The sequence below is a fragment of the Ylistrum balloti genome, unplaced genomic scaffold (genome assembly GCF_031769215.1).
Source record: "Ylistrum balloti isolate Yb309-2 unplaced genomic scaffold, AGI_CSIRO_Ybal_v1 Utg370006, whole genome shotgun sequence".
Taxonomy (NCBI): domain Eukaryota; kingdom Metazoa; phylum Mollusca; class Bivalvia; order Pectinida; family Pectinidae; genus Ylistrum; species Ylistrum balloti.
This window is the reverse complement of record NW_026782081.1, coordinates 481467-502415: the sequence shown is the minus strand read 5'-3', so window position 1 is coordinate 502415 and position 20949 is coordinate 481467. Positions and strand designations below refer to the sequence as shown.

The following is a 20949-nucleotide window of genomic DNA, read 5'->3' as shown; positions in this document are numbered from 1 at the left end:
TGAGACACGTAAACGCATCCAAGACGTGGCTTGGTAGACTGATTGTTGAGAATTGACAATCACGAGTGGCCATAGTACAACCAATAAATATTCAAGAAGAATAAAATCTTTACTCTTTATTTTTTTTTAATATTTGCTAGATGGCATGTTGAAGTGATGTTAGTCGCCGAGGAGTCCCATATTCCTGCATGCTACATGTACGACTACAATTGTGTACAGTGCCAAAGGTTTAGGATAAATCATCAGATACCACTTTGATAGGAGCATCTCCCTTTATATTGACTAAGCCTTGTATTGATTTTCCTGACTTCTCACCTGAATTGTGGTATATTTTTTCCTTGTATCAAAGGCACAAAAAGTACAAGAAAAACAAAAGAAAAGCATTTTATTAACTGGTAATGAACCTGTCCATTCATTCAGTACACTCGTAGTGCAGCAATATATGGGGAAAAACAAAAGATAAAGATTGATTTCACCCCTTTCTCAGTTCTCTTTCCTTTTTACGGTATACGGTATTATCATGGATAATGTATGTTATCAGGTGTTATTATATAATGAGTAATCTAGGTTGTAAGTAATAAAACGGAGAACTTTCGTCCCATAATGAATACTTTAGTATGCTTTCTCTACATAATTTTGTCAGACAGTCATCCTATCTAATACATAGAAACATATGAAACCTTAAAGTGAATTATACCATAAATGTAACCGGAATCACACGGAAATACTGGATATCAGTAGCATAGCATCACCCATATCTGACCGGGATCATAGCTAGAACACGTGTAGGTCTGTCAGAATTTCTATTTAATATAAAAGAACGTGTTTATTTTACATCCAACGGAAATAAGTTAGTTAAGCCAGCTTAATGATATCAAATTTTATCAAACAGGTGTTTTATCTCTGCTCCTGTAGGATATTTTCCATAAAGATGACTTTCGTGTTCATCTTTCATTACCATACACGACTGCGTGATAATAAATGATATTCAGATGGGAAACAGACACATCAGTACGATTAGCAGTTGTGTCCATTTATCGTCGCTTATAATTCTTGAATCTCAGAGATAAAATCATTCTGTTTGTTAAGTGTCTTTCTACAAACATCACAATAATTATAGATAACTTGTTAGAATATTTTATTGGTGTACAATCATTGCAAGTCCCTTCGACTGACTGCAGCGACACCATGCATACAATCCTCATTTTCATTGTCCAGTTTCACAGCCCGGTCACCACAACCGTCTTCTGCTGGAACTATTTTACAATCATCAGGCACTTGTACGATATGCATAGCATTACTGAAGAAAAAGAGAAATTGTAAAAATGTAAAAATCATTAGCATATCAAAGTATTCACGTGGAAGTAGATTAATTAAACTAGTTTAAGAAAAGCATATTGCGTAGAATGCATCAACTGATGTTTTATAACTTTGTCTTCCATTACATGAGAACTTCGGGAAATTTGTGATTGTCACTAAACCGTTCGAAATATCTCGCTGGAAGTGGTCTGGATCGAGAGATATTTTTTCTTTAATTTGGTATCTGATTCACTATATATCGTGCCCTAACACTGTTGACAGACTTCATAAAACATCGTTAAATTGTCTGATTTCAGTCATCTGTGTCGAAATCAAACACTAAATCCATATGAATTAACTTCATACGCATTTTTACTTGACAGGTACGTGATTCAAGTGATACTCGATTTCTGCTCCATACGTTATCCTGTCAAACATTTCATTAGATACATGTCTTACACTATTTATGAAATGGCCGTATGACGTGCCACAACAGTTATTCCTGTGATAAGGTCAACTCGACAATTTAAGGAGAACTCACTTACACGCAACAACTCAAAACACCTCCCTCGCTACAGTAGCATGTTTCACAGTTCTTTGTAAGATGTGACATGACGCCGATAAATTCGTCTTTCCAATAACACCCTAGTGGTGGTGTTGCGCCATCCAACTCTGGAATAAGATAATGCCGATTTGTTTTCAAAAAAATTCTAATTCTATGTATAACATGTCAAAACATCAACAAAGTGAAGATTTACACGCGAACGTACAAGGAGAAAACGATTAGACATAGAGACAAATTTCAATCAGAGAAAGGTAATTTCTTTCATTTTCTTCAAAGATGTTTTCTCAGATTTATTCAAGTAAAGAAACCAACCCCTTGTATACGCTACATTGGATAACGTTTGTATCTAGGCTAAGAAAGTGAAGTAAATATAATTTTTTTGTTTCTGTAATGCAAAACCGTATCCATATACTATTGCATCTTTATATCGGGACTATAATGGTTCAACATGGTCTTCATTTTAACAGGAATCTGAAATGCTTCGATTCGTCTACATTAAACCACACACTGACACGTTTGTTATTACATTAAATACCGAGACTTATCTATATATATATATATATATATATATATATATATATATATATATAGTTAAAACATGTGACTACATCAATTAAACCAGACTATCGTCTTAGTTGTGGATTAATTGCTAAGACATAGAGATTTTTTAATGGTTTCCCGTTTAGTACCTCATATATATATATTGCACGATTATGACAGAATATCTATATATATATATATATGACAGTTAACCGAAAACTATTAAATTTTCTTTCGTTTCTTTTAAAATGAAGAAAACAATGGGGGGGAAATACAAACATAAAATAAAGAGATGTTCAAAAACATTTGGGAAATATTAGGGCACGCTTTGACGTTACGCTTGGCAACAAGACGGTGTCGTTTTTAATAGGCTGCTTTACGTTATGCTCTACTATCTTATGCTGTTATCAAGAAACCTTAGTCCTTCAGAGGTACTGCCCGAAGAAGAGGATAATAAATAAGCTGGTTTTGGTCTGCATATGAGAGGGAGAACGGGAGGAGATCTCAGAATTCCGAGCTATGACTTAGGACCTGCTACTCGAACCAGGTCTCCGCCGCAGAGGTTGGCCTACCATGTTTTTGGTGGATCACCTGCCCGACATACCTGAGACACGCTGGACAGTAACGATCATTGTCACCATTTTAGAGGATTCCAAGGTCAAAAGGGGAAGGAGTAATGTGATTGTTAAATGACGAATAGTTTAGCTTTAGACCACGCTTGCCTTTCACGACTTCTCATAGAGCATGTCTATATATTCATATATTCCCTTGCTCCATATCACAATACCAAATAACAGAGTGGTGAAGTATCTTCCCTCTGTAAAGCCATATTTCCGAAAACTAATTTTTTCTGCTTCATTTACTCATATTTTGTAACGCTTAACATTTTCATAAAATAAACATCCGTATTGTCGTCAATACAGATGCGATGTTTGAATTTACTTGCAAGGAATAACACTATATACAACAGGTGTATGGTCAGACAATATGCACAAAAATGGACTTCTACCATATACTTGCGGAATGTAAATAAATGGTGATTACCAGGATGGGTAATTGGTAAGTATTAGATGGAATTCAGTTCATATGATATTCATGAAAAAAAAGTTTTTCTTCTTTTTTCTAGGCAAGCTTGTTGTACATTAAAATGCAAAATTGGTGCTAAGCCTATAGCCCGGCATACAACAGGTAAAGTCCTGTCTTTGAATACTCAACAAGCGATTTCGTCGTTTTGTATGACAACTGATTGCAGAAAAGAAACAACTGAACAATTCATACTATATATAAAGACAAATGTCCTACATTCAGTGTCATTCCACATAGATCCTTCTGGGTTCGAATGATTCTCATTTACATTTTCATCTGCAAAGTTACCGAATTCTATATTTTCACTTCATATTGCCATTAGTTGCTCCAGTTTCGCATAATCTATCCTGTTGGGTAAGAAAACGCTATCTCACACTTTGATGAAAGAAGAGGTTAGAGTGATGTCTACAAAAGGTCTTTTTTCAGACTGTGTTTATAACATAATCCACCAATTACCTAGTGTAATTGTTCATGTGATAGTTTTGCATTTCAGTATTGTAATATACTCTGTATCTTTTTTTTCAGTGAATGATCCAGTCAAAAACCTATTCTGATGTCATAATATGGGTAATGCCAATACGTCATGGATTGAAAAGTCGCAACAAAATGGCTGTTTCGTCCTCCATATTTTTACTTTAAATTTATTTTCATTTCACATGAGGTTTTATAGAAACTCGCCTGGGCTCGCATGACAGTCAAGTGATATTTTACATATAAAACTCTCACTGCACATAGCTACTCCGATACGTAAGAGAATACGTGGATGTATACCTCAGGAAGATCCTATGTGTTTTATTAACAATCCAATACTTACGTGGAGCAGAATTAAACGTTCTACATTGTCCGTCACATAAGTTTACCCCAAAGACCATCAAAACACATACGGCAAGAAAGTTGTTCATCTTTCTGATTTACTTAGAAAATAATGCCACGAATACATTAAATGAAGATAAGACCAGGTGGTGTCTCGTTTCTTATCTCAGTGTGGCATTCCGTGCGGAGCTTTGTATTTTCTGATGACCTTATGACGTCATTCAAGTTTGTAAGAACAAAGACGGTGAAAATCTTATTAAAGCAACTATAGTGTTAAAAAAACACTGTGAGAAAACGATGCAAAACGTTCTATTTTCCAATAGTATGTTGCAAAGACTTTCTGTTAATTATTAAAATTAAAAGTCACTGCAACCATTTTTATTGATATCTAAAAAATAAAGAATGTAAACAGTGCGGTCTTGATCTAATTCAAAACTTACCGCTCGTAACCCTGATGTCGCGCATGTCTAGAAAGAAGCAATATGGCGGACGCAAGTGCGAAAAAAGGACGAGGACATAAAAGTTACCTTAAGCCTGTTTCACATCAGCCTTACGACAGCTGTAAAGGAATATTTTCTGACAAATCGCAGGACTTCGTGATGACTCCGCCAGACTGCCGTACAAATTCGCAACGCCGCAAGCTGGTTTTTCAACATGCTCATTTTCTTTGCGATTTCTTTGCGATTTTTGGAGTTCGCACAGCAACTGTACGGTTGCCACACGGCAGCCGTACAGCTACCTTGAGACCATCGCACGTCAATCGTACGATTTTATACTTGCGTTTGTCCTGCGAATGCTGCACGGTGATCGTACGAACATCTTGCGGCTGACTTGCGAATGCCTTGCGTCTGGTGAAAGTGTGTCTAAAGACTGCTGCGGAACGTACGAACAACGTATAAGATTCCCATGGCTGCCCCGCAAATGCCTTGCGAAAAGTTAGCGTCAAGCCTCCTCTTTTAAAAGTTTGTCTGTCTTGTTCGTCATCAGTCGCTGTCGAGATTTCAGGAAGAGAAGGTCATGCCTCCAAAACAAAGAAAGATGGGAAAGGGGAAGGTTCCGGTAGCTAAACCCCCTCCCCATTGAACCCGAGTCAACAGAGATACCACCAACCCAGGATTCAGATGAAGAAGCCACGTGCTTGTAAAGGAGTGACAAATATGCCTTTACTTCACAGCAAGAGAATACACTCGGAAATACGCCGACAAGCATTATAAGCGACTAGAAATCATAGCTGCACAACTGAATGAGCCCGGTAAGCTTGAAATTTACATTTACTGTGTATTATGCTATCTTTTACCTAAGTATCAATATTATCTTGTCATATTAAGTTTGGCTTCACGGAAAACCAGTTCGACCATGTGTAAACTGTGTGTCTACGTTGATTTCATGTTCTAATCTATCTACAGACCTTTACGTAAAATAAGTAGTTGTACCAGGTATGTATCGATTTGTTTCGTGTCATTTTTCCCCACAATGATAGCCAAAATGAGATACAATCCTTAGTATAATGTATTCATTTTTATTTCTCTTCACAGCGGAAAAGATCATTGGATGGTTTCGCAACCATAGTTAATTCCGTGAAGGCCTGCTGCAGAATGAGGCTGTTGTCGCATACTATTGTGTATATATATATATCCAAATCTTGATAAGAGGAGATAATTCCTCCTCCAAATGGCGATCACACGAACACCGTACAACTGTCTTTCAAATTCGTGCTTGCCGTGCGGTGATTGTAAGAAACTTTGCAAATTCTTACGGCAGTCTTTCGGGTGCCTTGAGAATTTGTGCAGCCTCACGATAACTGCGTACGTTCAACCTGCGAACACCGTACGGTTCGTGAGTCAACCGTGCGAACAACGTACGGAGATCGCTTTACAAATTTGCAGTATGTGCGACGGATGCGAATAGGTAGCGATTGTGTTCGCGGCGGAAATCGTACGACGAAAAAAACGCACGGCTGATGTGAAACAGATTTTACAGAAAGTGCATGAAAGCGTAAGAGGAAGGAGTCAGACCAGAAAAGAGGACAGGTAAGAATTTATATTAAACAGGCGATCGATAGATGGCGAAAGATGAAGGAGGATTTTGGACTGAATACGGATTCGGAATTTGCGAATCTGCTGCTTGACTGTTTAGCTTAACGTTAGTCCTATAATTATAACGTATCCGCCTGTCATTGATTCCAATATTCAGTGTTTGATGTGTTATGAGCAACAATACTTAAAATGTTGAAGAAGTGTACAAAAAGGCCGTTACTGATGATACTGTAAGAATAACAACCGTGATGATAAACATAGCCTTCATAATAAACAGTGCAATATCTGTCAATGTGTATAGACAAAGTATCAATTCCTGTGCATTTCTGCACAATGAGTTTTTTCTTTTCCGATTGTATTTACCCCCTTTGGGGAAATACTAGTTTAACGCCTTGCGATTGACATAGATAAGTCTCGCATGACAAAGCCAAATCAAAACGAATTGCTAAGATTGATTGTTAAAAATTACATATTATAACACTATAGAATCATTTAATGCAAACAAGAATTAGCAGAAAGGGGCAAAAGCAAGTACTATACATAAGACATGTGCGTTTGTTTACCTCGTAATCCATTTTTTCTTTGTGGCGGATGTAAATGAATTCGTCACGTAACAAGCCATGTGACCCACTCGGCTTTCTTCGTAATAAACCGAGCGTGAACATGTTTATAAACAATAGGCAAGATAAACAATGTTCCGAGGCCGAAAATATGGACAAAAACAACAAATTTGACGTTATAGGCGCGTGTATCGCTTTATTATGGATATATTTTATTATTCATAAGCCGAATTCTCCATTTCCCGATGTTGAAATCTAAGTTAATAGCCGCTTTAAAGTCTGTTGCTCAAAATGCGAAATTGCGCTTAATGTTGGATAATACTGGCATGTCATCGCTTGCCATTATCACGCTGAATTCCTGTGTAAGACTCTCACCGAATATAAGAAAATGATAATCATGACGTGAAGAACTCTAGATTCTACTATCGAATTGACCTTTTAATAAGTTCATTTTGTTAAGGCCAGACAGAAATCGACCAGTAGCAAACTCTTTCCAGTTAAGCCCGTTTTCACCATCAAATTAATATCTTCCTCTCTGTTTGAGCACATCGTATTGGAAGAGAGCCTATGTCTACATTTATCGTTAATAAGCTAATAATGAAACGATTTATGCTTTTGATTTCTAATTCTACTATAATTATTTCGTTTATATCTAGAGGTAATCGTTTTTATATCTGTTAAATTCCAAGTTTTGAAACATGCCATGATACATCTTGTCATCACATTTACCTACTACTTCCCGTAATACACTTTTGATGTTTCATTTTCCAAACAGACGAGAGGAAATTGATCTTCTTTCTTATAAATATGTACAATTTCAGTTAAACTGGTTTGGTGCATTTAATATTGTGGTTCCGTAAGGACAAAACTAAGAATTATGGCAACACCATAATAAATCAATATTAAACCTTCAAATGAGAGACCATTTCAGTCTATCGCCTCGAGAATGTTCGATTATTCCACTAGTCAAGTATATATAATGAACATGACATGGTCCTGATTTCTAAAGATAAGGCAGGCAAATTTGATTAAATTGGTTTTTTGGTGTTCTTAAAGAAGAAAATCTTTACAAAATTTTACAAATCCGAAGATACCATACAACATGATTAAATAGTTTCAATACACCAAAAAATAGGTCAAGTCGGCTTATACTGAGAGTTAATATTTTACTGGTAAAGGAGGCCGTGTTACAATTTGTGTAGTCCTGTAAGATATATAACCTTTAGGTACTGGGGTACAAGATTAAAGCTGCCAACACAAAGATAATGTGTTCATGAGTAATAAACTGAGCGTTCGGAATACTAAAAGTAAAAGAATAGGCACATGTAGACAAACATCATGAAAAGCAAACGAAAGGTCGGCCGAAATCTTTATTTCAAATCTCTGGTTAAGTGCTATCAAAATTTGTTTCTGGTTGGTTTAATATTGTTACATGGAATTGCAAAGGATGATGTGCATATATATTTATAATCAAGGAATGTGATGTTAGAAAATGTAATAAAACAATAAATTCAATGGGATGATATATTCTACATTTACTAATGTCACTGTTTAAAACTTAAGCGTAGTTATGGTAAGTATAGACGAAAGTATATGCCAGGGAAGAGGAAGGCACGTCGAAATAGGCATGCGTATCTCGAGAGAAAAAATCGATCATGTATAAATAGACCGTTTACTCGTTAACTCACAAATATGCCGACACTATCGCTCCTGTCAAAGGAGGTATGTCAGTCGAATTGTCAAAATGAGGTTTTTCTATGAAAAAATGAATACATTTGGTTTGCGGCGTGGTAGCGACCGTCCATCTGTAGGCTCAGTAACCCCTCGGGAATTTGAAAATTTAACTCCACCAAAGGATTTCGCATTTTTGAAGGTTTGAAGTGAATCTGAGAAAGTATGTCTTACATGTTTAAGAGTCATCTTCGGCATTTCATCTTCAATAAACGTTTTACTGTCTTTACGTTTTGTCTCCGTTCGTTTCATTAGGAGAAACAATTCGGTGTCTGCACTGTGCTCCCTGGATTTCTCCAGGATTTGCCTGGAATTGCTGATCACTTTCTGTTGAAGATCACATTTTTCGGCATTGTTTTTTAATTCATCCATTGCATTTGTGTGTGCCTCAGATAACTGTTTTAGAAAACGGTTGAGCAAAGCCTTCGTATGATTAACTACAGTATCTGCTAATTCTTTTGCAGATCTTTCTACATTCAGTTTTTCAACGTTCAATTGTGTCAGATTTTCTTGAAGAGATTTCGATGTTTTGCTAATCTCCCTTTCACACTCTGTTAGGTTCGTCAACAGGTCCGAAAACTCTTGTTTGTTTCTAACATTGTTAGAAGCTTCGGATAGTTCTAGAACATTGTTGCACTTCCGATGGGATGTCGCACCGCATATTGTACAACATGGTTGGTCATGGTCTACGCAGTATAGCTTGATCACTTCCTCTGCGTGCTCATTACACATTTCATCAGACGAAAGACACTTTAAATCGCTGAGAACGTCCTGTAAACCAACCACTTTATGTTTTCTTGTAGCTTTCATTGCTTGATGTACATGTGTGCACTGGTCACAATAAGCCTCCGAGCACTGAACACACCAGTGGTTGGCAGGAACGCTTTTCTTCATTTCGGTACACGAATCACATGATTTCTTTCGCCTTTCAATCATCGACTTATCGATCAGCGATACAATGATGTGGTTACTGGGGAAAGTACTAGCCCATTTGTCTCTCTTGTTGGCACTACCCGGAAGGTTTGTCAGGGTACGACATATTGGACACATAAACACAACATTTCGTATATTACTGCCTGTCCTTGATACCTGTGATTCTATCCAGCTTTGCAGACACTGTTCACAGAAAGTATGAAGACATGGTAGATATTTCGGTACAGTGAATATCTGTAAGCAAATTGAGCAAACCGTTAAATCACCAGAATCGTTTGGCATTGCCATGTTATCCGACAAAAATTTAAACGCACACACAACTCGTAAATCAGATAGACGTGATAACCGCCCACCAAGTACCAAAGTATTTGTATCAACATGGAATTTACACAATTAACTTTTCAATGCATTATCAGGCATGTCCAATGAAAATGTAACTTTTCATTTATTTTTTTATATAATAAATAAATGAATTTGAGAACAAACAAAATACCAGTTTCTGCCAAGATACCGCGAGATCGAGAGCACATAACGGGACTAACTCAAAATCATTATCCAATTGGTTTCATTCCCATGCTAATTTTGCTATGTGTATTAATTCTGACTATATCGGTGACAGATTTACATAGACAACACTTAATGTATGTCAGTAAACAGATTAAATTATATTGACAGTTATTTTTTCTTCGAACATTTTCAGAAATATTTTGAAATTTTCCCCGGTGACCATGTTTTCACACCTGTATGAGTGTGTTAACATTGATCTTGTACATGTATGTATTTTAGATACCGACTACAGCTGAAATATGTCATATCGGTTTACCTGACTCATGCTTTGTCGAATGATTCCTTCAGAAACGTTGTCAGCAACTACAAGAGAAGTATATTTTATCAAGTATAGGACATGATATTGCTTTGGCAGTTGCCAACAACAGATTTTATCAGTCAAACGTGACTGCTGTAGATTATTCACAAGGCATGTTTAAGCCATTGTGGATGACAATGCTAGATAGTTTTTTGACTAACACACTGAAAAGTATCTCCACGACAGACATGGGTACAAGATGGCGGTTAACGGGAGAGGCACATACATTATTAAGTATATGAAGTAAATGTAAGACATGAAGACTGATTTTACGTTTGTAACGTAGATCGGAGTAGTTTTCAGACAAGGTTTCAAAATTTATAAGCATTAAACTGTTCGGATTACTATCGATTCTTGCCAGATAGTGTCAAGAATGTTTTTGTGATTTACTGCATCCGTGAAATATGGTCCACCTCAGCGTAATCAAATTATAGCGTACCTCGGTATGCTATCACTGTCGAATCGAGTTCCCGTTCAGTTGTTTGTTTTAATCATAGCTACGTGTACTGTATTAGGGGATATATGATACAAAATTCATGCTGATCATGGTATAACTACTCCAGGATGTTTGATATAAAGAAGTGGAAGATTACCACGCCAAATATCTTCTTCATAAATGGCAAAGAATAATAGCCTACACTTCATTAAATGTACTGAAAATATGATATTAAGTTTTAAATATAGAAAAAAAACAGACTGATTAGCATTTAAGCTACAACTGATATATGAGTCGTTTACATTAGGAAACATATCAATCTTTCATCGAAGTCATTTTTAATGTGTAACAAACATACAGCAAATAAACAGATAACAGCATACATGAAGATATGTCTTCGAATTTCAAGAAAAAATAAAAATAGAGAAAACAAAGGTATATTAAAACAAGGAATAAGTGAACACATTGTATAAACTTTGGCTTTAGATTCGATACAGTAGGGCCAGATAATGTCATGAATTAAGCTGCACCATACAACAATATCATACTTCTACAACTCGTTGTGATGCTAGGGGTCGAAATTATGGAAACCTATAGGACAAGTCAGGAAAATCGAGCGCAATCAATGTCAAAACATAGAGGTGCAAAACCTCATAATTCAATATTTTTCGAAGGAAATTTTCATATCAAATAAATTTGAAAAATCATGTATTCGTATATTCTGAATCGTGTGATATTTATTATATTAATTTAGTCGGTGTGTTACCCTGTGAATCGCCAAGGTTAAGAAAAATAAAATCCTTTAAGACATGTATCATTTAAGTTCATATGAAAATGAAAACTTATTTAAGACCCTTTATAAATTGGATCATGAATTATCAACATGAAATTAATCTGCTTGATCCCCAGGATACTTTTCTCTAAATCGTGAAAATTATTCATTTACAATCTGTAATTTTCCAAATTGTGATATTAATTTTAATACGAATATTTGTTTCAGATATCATCAGTATGGAATTACAACGAGAAGAAAACATCATAGTGTGCCATTTATGTCGGCAAACTTACAACACACCGAAATACCTCCCGTGCCTTTATACTTTCTTTGAGATATGCTTGAGTAAATGGATCGTGTCTAAAGTTACAAAAGGTTCCAACAAACTGTCCTTCAAGTGTCCCGTTTGTGGCATACAATCAGAACCTCCCGTTGGATGGACCCATGATGATATTCCTCAGTGGGCAAATTTGTATCCCAGGGATCGTCTGACCAGTCATGTATTGACCAAGATGACATACGGAGAGGAATTAAAAAATGTGATGTATGTTTGGTGAACTCGAGTATTCAGAATGCTGCGTATTGGTGTAAGCAGTGTTCTGAGTTGTGAGTCCTGCAAAGCTGTACACGGGTCCATGAAGATGACCAAGCGACATGAAATTGTGCCGCTGCGTCTAGCTTTAAAGAACTCATCTCTGATCAATCCACATGAAACCTTACAATGCATCCTGACGAACATGTCCGCTTATTTTGCGTTCACCACAAGATAGCATTGTGTGCACTGTGTTATATGGTTGATCATCGCAGTTGTGAAAATGTTGTTGATCTACATGATGCATCGACGTGTGTGAAAACAAACCGGGAATACACTGAAAGTCTCAACCAGCTACGAGAAACTTTAAATGAACCACAACAAACAGAACATGCTATTGACCAAAACCTTAGACATCTTGCATTAAAACGCTCATTAATGGGGAAAACGGTAGAAACATTTGTTGATAAAATATGTGAACGGTTGGAACTTCTCCTTAAGAACTACAAAACAGAGTTAGAGCACATTCATGCAAATGCATTAAGGGATTTGGTCGCGGCAAAAGAAGACAATGACAGGAAAGAAAGGTTTTTGAAAACGTTTTAAATCGTCTCATCCAGACATCGGCTTCAGAAGAACAAATTTTCCTCTACATGAAACGTGCAATGGCAAAGTACAAAGATAATACTGACAGAAAGGAAAGGATACCTGTTAAAACTTTGATATATAACGAAATGACACATTTTCACGATTTGACGAGAATCCTCTATAGAATTGACAATCTTAGCGCGGTGAGTTCAGTGGATATGAAACTGAATCATAAGCCTATATACGCTCCGACGTCTTGGGCAATACAAGAAGAGAAAAAATGGATTGTCGAGAGCACAGCCGATTCAGAGGTAGAGAACACTGTATATTACCATTCAGATAAATGCATCTTGATTGTGTGCAATAAAGATCGGCTGCTATGTTCTTATGACTCAGCTGGACAGCAGACATCGGTTGTAGCATTAGAAAACAAGCCGTTTGCCGGAACTGTCCATGGAAACGAAATAACAGATCTGTCAGTCCATACCTAATCCACGAATCAGGGAAAATGAACAAACGAAAGATTAATCAAGAAATACTTAAAATGCAATCTCTCCCAGAATGCATTGCGACTATTAGGAATAACAACTCTGGTAGATGTTTTGCCTTCATCAATTATTAACCTCACTTTCTATATCCTCAATGGTGTGTAAAATATTAATAATAACTTATAACTTCTTACTTTTCCCAACGACAATATGATTTTTGATAACATCATGACCTTGACATTATCAGAAGTATATAGTTATGTTAAAGAGTCCTTGCCTCGAATCTTTTATTGTAGCCTGTCTATTGCTTGTAGTTTCTGATGGACATTTTCTTAATTGTTTTTTAACTTTGATTTTCTTGCTGTCTCCCAACACACCTTTATTTGATTTATAGTCTTGTCCATAGCAGTAATGAAATACAGTGTAGTGATATCAACACAGATCCACAAATCATGATGACTGACATTTAACAGAAATTTTAATTATCATTTTTATTTGACACTTTTACTGAAAGTGCCACAACATAATCTACACTGTACATGGTAAGTTTTGCAAATTCCTTTTAACAAGATATATTTATTCCATCAATGATATGAAATATCTAACATAAATCATCGTTTTCTGTTCTTGAGTCTTTTCATGTGCTTGTATGGTCCTGCTCCTTTCCGCTTTGCTTCTTGTATCTCGACATACTTTCTCTTGTTGTACCTGAGAGTGAATAGATTCAACAGAAGAAAAGTTTTACAAAACAATGTTTAATGATTTTAGAAAGAAAATAGGAACAAAACAAAGGAGACAGCTTTAATACAAGAAAACAATTAAAGGATTTTGAAAGATTCCTTATAAAATTATGTTGTTAAATATCAAAATGAAGTTTTTACTAATTTCACACTATTTTCACACTAATTTCTACGTAGTTGCAGCACTGAAAGGATTCTGACATTTCTTTTTCTCAATTTCCTTGCAACTTATGAATTTTAAAATATTTCCTATCAATGCTGTGCTGTTTCATTCAAATACTGAAAAGATATATTACTAATTCCACACCAATTTCTATAAATGAAGTCTAAACATTGAAAGGCTTTCAAAATTTCCATGTCAATATTCTATGCAGCTCAACTTTTTAAAATCAGTATTCAGTGTTTACCTGTACTAAAACACTACACTACAAACACAAATGACAGACATACAGATACAAGTTATTGACTAATATTGTTCTTACGTTCTGAATTCTGCATCAGCTAATAATTCATCCACCATGGTAGATTTTCTCTGTTTCTTTGGAATCCTGGAATGGTAGAAATCTACCGGACTCTCAATAACTTTTCCAAACTGTAATCAACAAGAAATTGTGTGTACAACATATTGATCAGTAGTAAGGGAGTCATAATAGTTGTCTCGATATTAAACAAGATAACACAAAGCATGACATTATCCCTCACACCCGCTGTTTAATAGAAAGAAACACAATCATATATATATATATATAATTTAAAACTCTATTTGTTATTTTTAATAGTTCCATACAAAGAACTTAAATGGAGGACTTTTTCTAGAATACTAGCTTTATGTCTGTACATAGTTTTGAGTAATTTTGGGAACTGGTCTAAAAAACTTAATTTTTTGTGATTTAGCTTATCTATTTACATGGTTACAGAAAAAGTATTTATATGGAGAAGTTCCCCATAGCAAATAGTACCACTACACTACTAGCTTTAAAACTGTACAAAGTTTTGAGCAATTATCTTGAATGGTTTCTGAGCATTGATCCAGAAAAACTTAAATTTGTGATTCACCCTTTCTGCTTCCATGGTAACAGAAAAAGGATCTAAATGGAGAACTTCTTCATAGCAAAAGGCACTACTACATTACTAGCTTAATAACTGTACAAAGTTTTGACTAATTGTAATGGAGCTGCTTCTGATTCAGATCGTATTCAGGAAAGGTAGAGTTTTTTCACTTGATGCAAGACTTGGATCTTAACTATCCATTTGATGGTGGTTTGACACAAAAGGTTGGACCACAAGAAATGTTGTATTTCACATACCAATATAATGATTAATTGGAAACTCCCACAATTAATGGCTAAATTGAAAGTATGACAAACCTGGAAAAATTTAGGAAGAGTCTTAATGTCATTACTCTTGTAAAAGCGTTTTGGGTCCAGTGCTCGTCTCATCTGTAGAACAGTTAGGTCATTTTTCGTCTCTTCTGTCATCTCAGGTGCCTTCATATTGAACCAGCCTTTCCCTTTAGTCATCTGTTTATCTTTCTGTGAAAGAACACAAAACATCAGACTAGTAAGACACCTGAATTTGTTTCCATGGTGATTGTAACAATAAATCAATACTTGAAGCAATAAATCATTCATTATTTTGACTTTTTTTTACCAGCATAAAAATCCCAATGCATTATGTTTTACAGTTCTGTCAAGTTCTGTTCTGGACTTGACGAGTTCTGAAATATTCATATAATGTAATTGCTGACATGTAATATCCTACCTTCCTCTGTTTTTTCAGCTTCTGTAAACTTTCCTGATAGGGTGGTAATGCATACTTCTTTTCTATATCTGGTTGAAGAACACTCTTTTTCATTATCTAAAAAAAAAAATAATAATAATAAAACACATTTCAAAATGCAAAGGATTATTTTGACATTAAAAACAATGAGGCCTTGCAGCCTTCACCGTCACCTGAGGTAAACAATATTGAATAAAATGATTATTAGGGTATACATAAGTGTCATTAAAAACAGAAATTGTGATAACAATAATAGTGCCAGGTAAGACTTAATTCAAGTAACAATATATAAAACATGAAGGAAAAAAATGAAGAGGAACATACACAATTTTGAAAAAGCACCTAAAGACCCTTTCGTCTAGGTAAAGAACATTTGATTCTACCAGATCTGGGGGTTGAAAAGAAAATGCTTGAAACTTTAGCAAGGTGAACCCATTTAGGCTCCGCCCGTTGACCCTTGGGGTTCAGCCAGGATCAATATATGCAAATCAACTAGTCGTCATCTATAGTAAAAATTCTAAGAAAGGTTGAAATCTTTCCAACAAAAATTCTAACAAAGTATGCTTAAAAGTGTAATTTTCGTGCATAAACTAAAATAAATTTTATCCCTCCCGAGGTCGAAATGAGAGAACCTGGAGTAATAAAATTCACACGTTTAGTAAAGCACCACGAGGCTATTCCATCTATGAAGAGCATTTGATTCAATCATAACCGGGTGTTGAGAGAAGATTTATGAAATTAAAGTAAATTTGACCCCTTTTAGCCCTACATCTCAGGGCTCCTAGGGGTCTTGGGCCATATAATTCACAATTTGGAGTCCATTTTGGCCATGAAAGATTTCTGCAAAAAAGTTTTAAAATCGGTTTTGAGTTTAAGGGAGACAATGCAAAAAGGTGACCTAAAAATACAAAATCATGTTACTTCCTGATCTGATTTATAAATGCTTCAAGCTTAAGACATCTTGGGGATATTTTTCATATTGCTCTTTTTCTTGATGATTACCAAAAAGAGAAACCGACATTACTTCAATGAATTCTCCTTCTTCACTTTCTGCCAATTCTCATCATTCAATAATATATATTTTTCAAACTTTTTTAAAACACTTTGTGCTATCATGTCTGTTAGCATGGATTTGAGTATGCAAAGAGAACATAAATTACGTTTACTAGGTTATAGCACATGTTAGTACTCCTTTATTTCATGTCCAAACACTTACTTCATCTTTGTCTGATCCTTTCAATAAATTCTGAATAGTTGATTGCTTTGTCTGTTTGACAGTTGATTGTGTTGGTTCCTTTAAATAAGTATCATGTAAATTCACACTGCTCTGAATTTTTGATGATAAAGTGATCCTGCAAAGTTAAAGATAACAATTGTTGAAAAAACACTGCCTCTAGTGAGAAGTGTTTTTTTTTTATATGTCACTTATCTGTATCAACTCTGTGGATAGAAAATCCTCTCAACACAGTATACACTGAAACATTATTTTGGTGTAAAGGTAAACAATGAAGTACATTTTAGAATACCCATGCACAATGACATTTACCATTAGCTTAATTTGCAAACAAACAATACAAAATGAAAAAACGATTTTTACACAAAATGATATAATTAGCCTCACCACCTGTGAATCTTGCCATTGACTACAATACCATACATTATGGGATAGGAAAAATACAGTAGAACATATTCCAAAAAGGTTCACCAACGTTTGGAAGAAGATTTATATGTACATGATTTTACAGCAACTGTCCATTTCTATTATACATTCATCCTGATATCCCAGAGTTATTTCTTTTCGTTTCACTTTAGCATATGGTGTGGAATATTGGCTTGATATTAATATCATGTAGTGTACCGAATGATGAATTGAATTATAAGAGACAAAAAATACTTTGTGGTATGCATGTCATATACAGCTGTCAAAAATTTCAAGTATACCGGCAACTGTTTTTCCTATTATATCTTTATATATATATAATTATATAGATAACATCAACACGGCAGTTCGGTAACGTTTTCAGACCTTGGGGCCATCTTCGGGCGAATATATTTTTTCAATAAACGAGTCGGGAGTTTAGTGCTTATCATTCACTGAAAATGTGAGTATTTCCAGTGCACTCTCTAAACTCGAAGGATGTTCGCAACGTAACCTGTAATTAGTAAATGATGGGATGGGTACAAACAGACAATAACATTACCTGTTGCTCTTAGCAGGTTCCACGGATTCTTTCTTCGATTCTTTTCTGGAACAGTTACTTTTAGATTTTGTCTTTGTATTTTTAATTTTGTCCAGTGCTCTGGCGACCAGATCTTCAATTTCGCTATCAGACGATTCCTCGGACGACTCCATTTCTTAATCACAAACAAAATATCAAAACATTTACGGCCAACACACGTGTTTCAACTGTGCTGTCAATGTTTAGACCGAATGACACCGCGCACTTACTTCCTTGATAGAAAATATAGTTTATAAAATTCTATCGATTTTATTACATATTACTTCGGTTCTATTTAATTAAATCACATAGTTCAATTATAATTGTTGTGTTTTCCATAAAATTCATAAACATATATAGGGGAAATTAATCAATTCTATACTCGGCGGAGTAATAAACTAACATGGAAAATGATGGGACATAACTCCGACACTACTTCCTGTATTGTGTTTGGGGAAAACAACGTCAAAAGGATACTTACATTTCTGTCGAAGAACTTCGAGACATACCTATTCCGAATGAATCGAGCTCTGTGGAAGCAATTTATGAAGATTTGATAATGAAGTTGACGGATATTGTTACTCCTTTTTTCTTCCTGGCGTCTTTGCTTCAAATGTCAGGAAGTAGCACAACACTACGATGTGAATCATTGCTTCTTGGGCAATACACATGCCAAGAACCTGAGATTGATACAGAAACACAAAGTGCCAAGGGGTGCAGAGAAAACAGGACTGTACCGGTTCCATGTATGCCAGCTGAAGAAATCAGCTGTGTTGGATTAGATGGAAAAGTAATGACTTACAATGGCACTGTAGTGGGATTCTTGAAAGAAAAGCCTTGCAGATGGACCAACGGATACTCATTTGAAACCTCCCTGCTCTTATCTATTTTTCTTGGGATGTTTGGAATTGACAGATTCTATCTAGGATATCCAGCTATTGGTTTACTGAAATTTTCTACTTTGGGATTTTTCTTCCTAGGACAACTAGTAGATATTTTACTGATTGCCACTCAGGTCGTAACTCCATCAGATGGATCAGACTATATCATTGACTACTACGGAGCAGGTTTGACGAAGATAGTCATGGACAAATTCACATTCGTTAAACCTCCAGACACTTAATTCATCCTTCAGTGAAACTAACAATGTAATTATTTCATTGAAATCCAATACAATTTACTGGGTGGAACTTTATTGAAGGTTTTTTTTGTTGTTATAAAGTTGCTGACATTTATGTATAAAACATTATTTATAATGCACGTTTTCTTCTTTATTTGTTTAGCATTGTCTAATGTTTCAACTTTACATTTATTTGATGTGAAATAATATATTTAATGATAACTGAAAACACTCCAGAGATCCCAGAGGGGTCATTGTGTCCACCGTTGCGAGGCCTTTATTGATGCTATAAAAGTTCATAACTTGTCAGCGGCAAAGCTGTTAAAAATGATTGGGGAAAAAAAAGAAGAAAAGAACAAGAAATCAATGGGAACCTTCATATCAACTTTGAGTATAATCTATTGGGTATGGTAATTCTCTTAGAGATAACAATAAGAAATGTTATGTCAAAATCCAAGAAACCTGCTTGTTTGACATCTTGTTTTCTGACCAGCCTCAAAAGTAAAAGGACACTACTAGAGACCAAGGGGAACATAACATTACATATGAAATTTGAGAAAGATCCATAAATAAATTCTCAGGAAATCGTGATAACAAGGACTTTTAACGGATGGACCATGAACGCATGCTGATTAGAACAGTCTAGCCTCTGATAATGACCTAGAAAATACTAAGAGGCCTATAGAGCTTGCATTTCAATGTTCATGTGGACAGTTAACAATTTAGTTACAATCACAACAAATTTCTGTTCTGAGAAGATGATTTATTTCCATCCTCCCATTTTTAGCCCTGGGAGGGGCACAAATTCAAACTTTGACAAAGAATGCTATTGACTTAATCTTTTTGTCAAAACCTTTGCAAAACATAGGTTGTAAAAGATTCAAAGTTTCTTTATCTGAACAGTCCTGATTTTTAGGTTCCACAGTAACTGTATTTTACAATGATTCTCATGGAAAAGTGAGACAGGGCTCATACATAACCCCACCCCTGTAATTTAAAATAAAATATCTAAATCTATGGTCAAGGTAACCTTTGACCAATAACATTGACTGATGATCATGACCACCAAAATGTACCACAGAAGGATTTTAATATACTGCTATTTCTTTGTTGGGTTGTGAACAAAAACAGTTCTTAAACCCATATTTTTTCTACAATCTTTTCATTAGTACAGAATCTGTTCTACTTCCCAAAGGGGCTTGGACAAACGATTTATACGATATAAATTCTCATTTGGACAGAATCTTTTCTACTATACAGAAAAGAATGTGATCCATTTCCCAAATTGGGATCTATACCTTATGACCTGTTAGCACCAAGATAAACATTACCAATGGATACTATGGTGCAAAATTTGCAAAAAATTGTATTTCCCTTATTGGGCCCAATGGGCTTGCACCCAATTAATACAATACATAAGGATGCTGCAGACAAAATCAGAACTATATCCTGTAAATTGTTTAGAACAGGAAGATTTACTTGTGTCTTCATATTGAGCCTCACCCCACTGGCTCCACAAGGGAGGAGACAGAGCCTTTGTTCATAAAATAATAATTCTAATAGTTTCTGGAGATCATTTGAATCAGATCTTGACAAACTTTGCAATATAGATGCTATGAGTAAGAAGTTTCTTGATAAAAGAATAAACTTGCAGAAACCACTTAATGTGTTGCTAATAAAGATTGTTAATTGGTGTCATCAAAAATGAAAATTCTAAGGTGAAATGCAATAATTGCTTAGTGTATGCCTATGTAAACCTAGGGTGTAGATTTCGTAACCCTGTGTAAAGATCTGAGTTGCGCAATTCAACCCTCCCTATCCATAACAGTTTTTTTGTCACAGGA

The 20949-nt window shown here is 35.4% G+C and overlaps 4 protein-coding genes across 4 annotated transcripts; 1 reads left to right on the top strand and 3 right to left on the bottom strand.

Annotated features, from left to right (window-relative positions):
* Nucleotides 1–1152: 1152 nt before the first annotated feature.
* Nucleotides 1153–4392, bottom strand: LOC132548128 (uncharacterized). The gene is made up of 3 exons (XM_060211949.1): nt 4305–4392; nt 1845–1971; nt 1153–1300 (listed from the first exon to the last, which is right to left on the bottom strand). The coding sequence occupies exons 1-3, from the start codon at nt 4390–4392 to the stop codon at nt 1153–1155; spliced, it is 363 nt and encodes a 120-aa protein (XP_060067932.1).
* Nucleotides 4393–8654: 4262 nt separating this feature from the next.
* Nucleotides 8655–9851, bottom strand: LOC132548141 (E3 ubiquitin-protein ligase TRIM56-like). The gene has a single exon (XM_060211963.1). The coding sequence runs from the start codon at nt 9849–9851 to the stop codon at nt 8655–8657; it is 1197 nt and encodes a 398-aa protein (XP_060067946.1).
* A 3856-nt stretch (nt 9852–13707) lies between these two features.
* On the bottom strand, nt 13708–18179 carry LOC132548246 (deoxynucleotidyltransferase terminal-interacting protein 2-like). Its single transcript, XM_060212091.1, has 6 exons — nt 17968–18179; nt 16983–17118; nt 15749–15844; nt 15355–15519; nt 14470–14579; nt 13708–13955 (listed from the first exon to the last, which is right to left on the bottom strand). Exons 1-6 carry the CDS (start codon nt 18117–18119, stop codon nt 13859–13861), a joined length of 756 nt encoding a protein of 251 aa, XP_060068074.1. The 5' UTR covers nt 18120–18179; the 3' UTR covers nt 13708–13858.
* A 259-nt stretch (nt 18180–18438) lies between these two features.
* On the top strand, nt 18439–19241 carry LOC132548249 (TM2 domain-containing protein 1-like). The gene has a single exon (XM_060212095.1). The coding sequence runs from the start codon at nt 18545–18547 to the stop codon at nt 19106–19108; it is 564 nt and encodes a 187-aa protein (XP_060068078.1). The 5' UTR covers nt 18439–18544; the 3' UTR covers nt 19109–19241.
* The last annotated feature ends 1708 nt before the right edge of the window (nt 19242–20949 follow it).